This window comes from Podarcis liolepis (assembly GCF_965112155.1).
Source record: "Podarcis liolepis genome assembly, chromosome: 12".
Lineage (NCBI taxonomy): Eukaryota > Metazoa > Chordata > Lepidosauria > Squamata > Lacertidae > Podarcis > Podarcis liolepis.
In genome coordinates this window covers 29161307-29168199 of record NC_139563.1, presented here as the reverse complement: position 1 = coordinate 29168199, position 6893 = coordinate 29161307, and the positions used below count along the sequence as shown (strand labels likewise).

The 6893-nt window shown below is 51.0% G+C and overlaps 1 protein-coding gene across 1 annotated transcript; it reads left to right on the top strand.

Annotated features, from left to right (window-relative positions):
- The first annotated feature begins 1408 nt into the window (after window positions 1–1408).
- DLX5 (distal-less homeobox 5) lies at window positions 1409–6504 on the top strand. The gene is made up of 3 exons (XM_083469006.1): window positions 1409–1902; window positions 3778–3962; window positions 5601–6504. Exons 1-3 carry the CDS (start codon window positions 1542–1544, stop codon window positions 5925–5927), a joined length of 873 nt encoding a protein of 290 aa, XP_083325132.1. The 5' UTR covers window positions 1409–1541; the 3' UTR covers window positions 5928–6504.
- The last annotated feature ends 389 nt before the right edge of the window (window positions 6505–6893 follow it).

Genomic DNA, 6893 nt, shown 5'->3' with positions numbered 1-6893 from the left:
TTGCTCAATGGAACATTCCCACTGAATGCGCAGGCGGGCGCGCACAGGTTTCCTGGGGGACACACCTCCTAGTTCAGCAGTCTTGCTCAAACCATAGCGAAAGGATGGTTATGTTGTGGGTCATCTTGTGCATTTCACTTGTTGGAAGAGGGTTGAGAAGGTCCTGAATGGTTCCCTTCCTCTCCCGGTGTTCGATTACTGTGTCAAAGTGGGAGATTCAAGGACTGTAGGGGGGTATTTCATATATTGGTCGCTTTTAGCCACTTCTCCACAGGCCCCATGCTGTTATCGGTTGGCCTGCCAATACACACACTTTTCCCCAACACTGTAAGCTACTCGGGGCTTGTATATTCGGAGGAGGGATCCCGAAGTACATTACATCGCATATTGCTAGGTTCCATGCGTGCTTCCTTCAGAAATAAGTCCCACCTAAGTAAATGGTGCTTACTTCCAAGACAACGCGCATGTTGCATTCTAAGCCACAGACTAGTATAGCAGAGCATTCTGTTCAGAACACGGTCTCCATCTAGCCTTGATTTTATTTCAGAAGTTTCCCTGTATTTACGAAGATCACTCCGAATTAAGGAGTGGAAATACGGAGCACTCGTCCCAAAGACTCCAGTGGGGTCTGAATCCCCAGTATGTTGTCATAATTATTTGTCACTAACTGTCGTCTGTTGAGCATTTGTAGGCTACAGAGCTCCTTGATCTGGGAGAGATCTGCCAGGTTTCTTATCCCCATTTTGCAGACGGGAAAACTGAGGGACAAGTTCAAAAGCTTTCTCCTGTGTTATCCATGGCCGAGTACAAACCCGGATTCAGTCCTATTTGCATTCTACAGCCATTATATCCTGGCACATGCGTTATTGAAAAGCTGCAACCTTCCTATTTAACAATTGCCCATAAATTCCCTGATCAGGGAACGCTGGTTGTCTGAGAAGTGTGGGACTTTCCTAGAACATCCAACATCTTTCCACCCCTGGAGTAAGCCCCCTTTTGTCGGCCTTCCTCTGCATCTGCATCTTGAAACACGAGTGTCACGCGTTCACACATATAGACGCTTGATGCACCACCGTCTTCCTATTGCACAAACTTCGACGGTTCTTTTCTTTTTCCCTAACGCCCAAAATTCCCATCCTTGCTGGCTAGGGGGAGAGAACCCCGAGATAATGGTGCTGCTCGTATTGCTTTTTTTTTTCTAAGGAGCTTGAATGGAACTTGAAAAAAGGGAAAGAATGAAAAAAAGCAGAGCGCTTTGTTGTGCTAAACTAGTTGGACGAGTTAGGGTGTCGCTGCTGCTCCGGAGTGCTCTGGCCAATGGAACCCAATCCACCCCGCTGTGCGTAAGAGCGCAATTAAGGATTTAACCAAGCCTCTCCGCTCCCTGCGAGCAGTCTGCCAGAGCCAGAGCCAGCCCCAGAGAGCTCCCAGCCGCCGCCGCCGCCTCCTCCGCCTCCTCCCTCGGTCCCTCCCCCCCGCCATGGCTGCCTAGAAGACCCAGCCGCCCGCCCGCCCGCCTGCTTGCTGCCTCGCCAACTACTATGACCGGAGTGTTTGACAGAAGAGTGCCAGCCATCCGATCCGGAGACTTCCAAGGTCCTTTTCAGACGGCTGCAGCCACCATGCACGGGCACCCGCCGCAGGAGTCTCCCACTTTGCCCGAGTCGTCCGCCACGGACCCCGACTATTACAATTCCCCTGGAGGAGCCCCGCACGGCTATTGCTCGCCTTCGTCGGCTTCCTACGGCAAAGCGCTCCATCCTTACCAGTACCAGTACCAGGGCATGAACGGAACCGCCGCCAGCTACCCAGCCAAAGCCTATGCAGACTACAGCTACGCCAGCCCTTACCACCAGTACGGCGGCGCGTATAACCGGGCGCAGAGCGCAGCCAGCCAGCCAGGTGAGAGGCGCCGGCGGGGAGAGGGCTGGAGGCGGGGGGCTAGGAAGATGCCCGAGGAGGGGGCTCCTCCTCGCGTTCTGGGGGTCACCGAGGACCCTTCTGGTGACGGGGACAGTTTGACCCCAACCCACCCGATTTTTTTCTCCCCAATCTGGGCTGGGGGGCGACGAAGGAGGTTCACAGCCTCTCCTTCCACCGCCGTGCAAAAAAATTCCCGGTTGAAAAGCCAGAGAGAGGCGGAAAGAGAAACCATTCAATCTGGATTCTTTGTTGTCTCCAACTCCGGATTGGGAGGCAATACATTGAGGGGAATGGGAACAGGGGCTCCGACATTGTGGGGTGGGTGTGGGTGGGTGTCCCTTCCCGACGCTGAGGTAATAGAAAGCCACGGTAAGTAGCTGTGGCGGGGAGGGGGTAGGTACTGGCAAGATTTCTACCCTCCCGCACACAAGTTTTTGTTGCAAAGGACAGGACGACGTCGGCGGCACCCCGCCGTCCTTACGCGAAGACAGGCCGAGTTTTTTTTTTGGGGGGGGGGGACACAGCAGACGTGTGGGGAGAGGGAAGGGGAAGGATCTGATCTCGTGCCCTCTTTCTTTTCTCCCCACCCCCTCCCCCACCAAAACAGCCCTCGCCCGAAGAGTCTTGCTAATATTAGCTTCCAAAATGGAATGAGGGATTAATCCCACACACGGAGACGCGCGGTTAAACTGTTTCCGTGTGGGTTCCACAAGAAGCAAACTCAGGGAAATCCAGGGCTAGGCAGGAACAGCTCAAATCCTCGTCTCTCCTCCATGCCCCCCCCCATTTAAAAAACAAAACAAAAACACCGTTGTGGAACAGGTTTATCCAATGCGATCCCGGAACAATTTCAGCTGAATGCACGATTCAAACTCTCTAATTTTTCAGACTATATATATATATAGTCTGAATATATATGAATGAGAAATATTTTTTGCTTCCACCCCCTCGCCCTATTGCCTCTCCAACTTGCGCGCGAGTGTACATTTCTTGAGATACGTTGTTTGTTGCTCCCATCAAAGGCGAGGGGAAATGCCAGTGGCGCGTTAAGTATTTGTAAAAGGAACCAGACGCATCTGTGCCGCTTCTCTCTCTCGCTCTCTCCCACCAACCCCCGATCGGCGGCGAGATTATTCTGAATAATCGGCTCTCTGTCTGGGCCGGATTTGGCTACTTTCGGCTGAAACGGAGGAGAACCGTTTTCTTGTGGCGATGCGGCCTTTGAACTCCCCAGACCTCAAAATTGCGTGTCCCTAGTCTGCAGAGCTTGGGCTGGGCTGAATTCATGAGGCTTCCATTCAAATGGAGAGAGGAAGAGGGAGACTGTCTGCTTGTTTCCATGCATGAAAAAGCAATAGACACTGGATTGTGACCTAAAAACGCCCGGGAACTTTGCTGCTTGTTAGGTTTTTTAATTACGGGAAGACAAAATGGTAAAATCTAACCTGGGTCCCTTCCTTTCTCTTTTACGAAAACCAATGAGCCAAATACCCCATGGGGAAACAAAATATGAAATAATATTTCGGTGGAAACCTGGGTGCTGTTTATATCCTCTCTCAAATTCACTCACTCCCAAATACATACAAGCACTCCAAACAATCTTCCCTTTGCAAGAAATAGTCACGACGGCTGTTTCTACCATGTCAGTTTCCTTCTCCCCCCGCCCTCCCACGTCCCGATTTTCCAGGGGTCTCCCGCGCTTGTTTGTCAACTTCGCGGCCGCCACGTCGGGGTCAGGGCTGCGATCCTGGCCTGTCCACCTAGGTGCGGGCTCCTTCCTGTATTCTGCCGCTGGCGTCCTCTGCCCCAGTTCTAAGCTTCCTTTCTGATTTCCTCCCCGCTCCGATTGTTTAGAAAAAGAGGTGGCTGAGCCGGAGGTGAGGATGGTGAACGGCAAACCAAAGAAAGTGCGCAAACCAAGGACTATTTACTCCAGTTTTCAGCTGGCGGCCTTGCAGAGGAGGTTCCAGAAAACCCAGTACTTAGCCCTGCCGGAAAGAGCCGAGCTGGCCGCGTCTTTAGGCCTGACGCAGACACAGGTAAGGCCAGGTGGGAAGGAACGGCGACCCTGAACATAAAAAAACTATCCAGATCCTTCGCAATAATTCCTACTTGAGCGGGACCCACCCGTTCCCTGGACATAAATACTATGTAAAAATTTTTCAAGAATTCCTGCTGGAAGGGTCTAAAGTATGTTTCTGAGGGGCCTTATTTCCCTGGTCATGTATACAGAATGTATAGATATACACACTCAAATTCGGGTTATTTCTCCTTTTGTACCTTGGGGTAAGGCCAAGAGGGCGCACCACGCTCTGCGGTGCCTTTCTCCTTCAGCTCTCTCCCCAAATCTTGCTTGCAAGATTGCAGTGGCCTTTAACTTCCACGCAAGCATTTGCTTACTTTTTAGAAAAGTTAATGAGATTGAATCCAATGGGGCCGGGTTGGGCGGGTTGGGGTGGGGGGGGGTCAGTTGTTTTGGTGAGGATCGGGGGAGAGAGATCTTCAAGTGCGCACCAGCCCCGCGGATTGCGAAAGCGCACCGGCTTGCGGCAGAGAAGACCGTGAGCCTGACTTCCATCTCGCCCTGTTGACGACGCGCAGTATTTTTGTTTTGTGTCTCTTTTAACTGTAGCTGGAGGCTTTCGCTCGCTCTCTCTCTCTCTCTCGATCTTGTCGCACAAAAGATTGGAGCGGAGGGGGATGGGGGGGGAGAAACCGCACGTGGGTGGATCTCCTGCGTTAGGAGCTTGCAAAGTGCAGCTGGACCCGGGAGGGGCTGCTTGTCAGACCATTTCGGTGCAAAGGGGGGAAAGAGTTTTTTGTGCGAAAGCAGGTTATCTCGGGATTGGGCTGGTATTGTTGCGCTGGGGCGGGTGTGGGGAGGCTGCTGCGTTGGGAACACAAAACCGACTGCAGCGAGAACAAAAGCACTCGTGCGCGCACTCACCCACTGAGTCATGTAGGAGTTAGGATCTGCTGCTGGTCCTTGGCAGACCATAATCAAGACAGCCATCGTGTCCTCGAGGCTCCCCGCCCCGCTTTAGCCTTTGTTCCTTTTGCTTTTCTTTAATTGAGAATAGTATTAATTTTTTAAAAAAGAAATCCCTTAGGCAGCTGCCGCGGGGGGGGGGGGGGAGGCAGGCCTGGTGTCCAAAAAATCAGAGGCCAAAGAGTGTCTGGGTTTTAGCATCCTCACAGTCCAGATCCTGCTTTTCTGATGGCCCGAGAGAGGCCCGATCTAGCACGTGAGCGCATGATGATCCCTACTGTAAATATTAAAGTAGATGGGGCAACTAGACTCTGGGATCTTCCTTGATTCCATTGCTGGCGGCTCCCCTCTAGGATCGCCTTGCAAGTGCCATTTGAATCCTCGGGGCCTGTTTCACCGTCCCTGCCGTTTCCATGGAAATCGTTTCCTTGGGAGTCCAACACATAGCAGCCCCCCGGACTGACCTGCGCGCACAGGGCATGCATAGATTGAGAGTGAGACCTCGTGCTTCTGAAGCAAAAACGAGAATGAAATCAAGGAGTCCAAATAAACGCCCGTGGGTTGTTGTTTTTTAAAAAGGGTTTATTTCCTAATTTCTTGTCACCCATTTACTTATTTCCTTTCCCTCTTTTTCTTTCTTTCTTTCCTTCACTTCCCTCTTCTCCCCCCCCCCTCCCTCTTCCTTCAGGTGAAAATCTGGTTTCAGAACAAAAGATCGAAGATCAAAAAGATCATGAAGAATGGCGAGATGCCCCCGGAGCACAGCCCTAGCGCCAGCGACCCCATGGCTTGCAACTCCCCGCAGTCTCCCGCCGTGTGGGAACCGCAGGGCAGCGCCAGGTCTCTGAGCCACCATCCCCACGCCCACGGGGCCAACTCCAACCCGTCGCCCGCTGCCACTTACCTGGAGAACTCCTCGTCCTGGTATTCCAGCGGTAACGCGCTCAGTGGTCACCTGCAGCCCCACGGCTCTCTACAGCACCCCTTAGCTCTGGCTTCTGGGACAATCTACTAGAATAGGATTCTTTTTTAAAAAAACAAAACAAAAAAACCCTCTTTCCTCGTTTTAAAACTCTTTACCTTTTTTTTTTTGGACACTTGGCGTTTTGTTGATAAAAGGAAAAAATGCATATGGTTGACTCTCTTTTTTGTTTTGTTTTTTGTTTCGGGTTTTCCTTTTTTTTCAGGGAAAGGGGGAAAAAAACACTATACAGGATGAAATGTGTACAGCTCCTGCATGTAACTTATTGCATTTCAAAGGAAATTTTCTCCCGCCCTCTTTTTATTTTTATTTTTTAACCAAAAAAAAAAAAAGAGAGAGACACGGACGGACTTTGGGGTTGTTTTTGGGGGGAGGGAGGGGGAAATGAATGGTGGCTTATTTTTTACTTCATCAACTGTGGACACTTTCAAAGGTGCCTTGAGAAATCTGATGACCTCAACCTTTCCCTCCCAGAGACTTTCATTTTCCCCTCCCAACAATGTCATTTTAACCCTGTACATAAGTGTAGATAGAAGGAATTAAACTGTATATTCTGAATAAATAAAATTATTTCCACCATGAGAACAGGAGAAGAGAAAGAGGAAAAATATGACCCGTTTCCCCTCTCTCCGTTTGTCGAAAGGGACTAGCTGGGGGGGGGCAGGTTGTGTGTTATCTCAGTCTCCTTGCTCCATCTTTTAGATTCATTTTATTTGTGGGGAGGGGGAAAGATTGCCCCGTATGGCCCGATCCTCTGCTCACCTGTATACCTGTAAGGCTGGGTAGTCGTTTAAAATGCTGGACTGGGCTTATAGAACCCGGCACGTACAAAATAACTCCCCCCTATAACATCCCTATTTTAAAGCCTCCATCATAAGCTCCCCCTCCCCCACCCCAGCTATACAAAAAGCGACTAACCCTCGAACGAAAATGATCTGGAGATGAAAAGAAGCGCTGGGAAGTGGCGGCGGGGGGGGGGGGGTTTGCAAATCGCTCTGT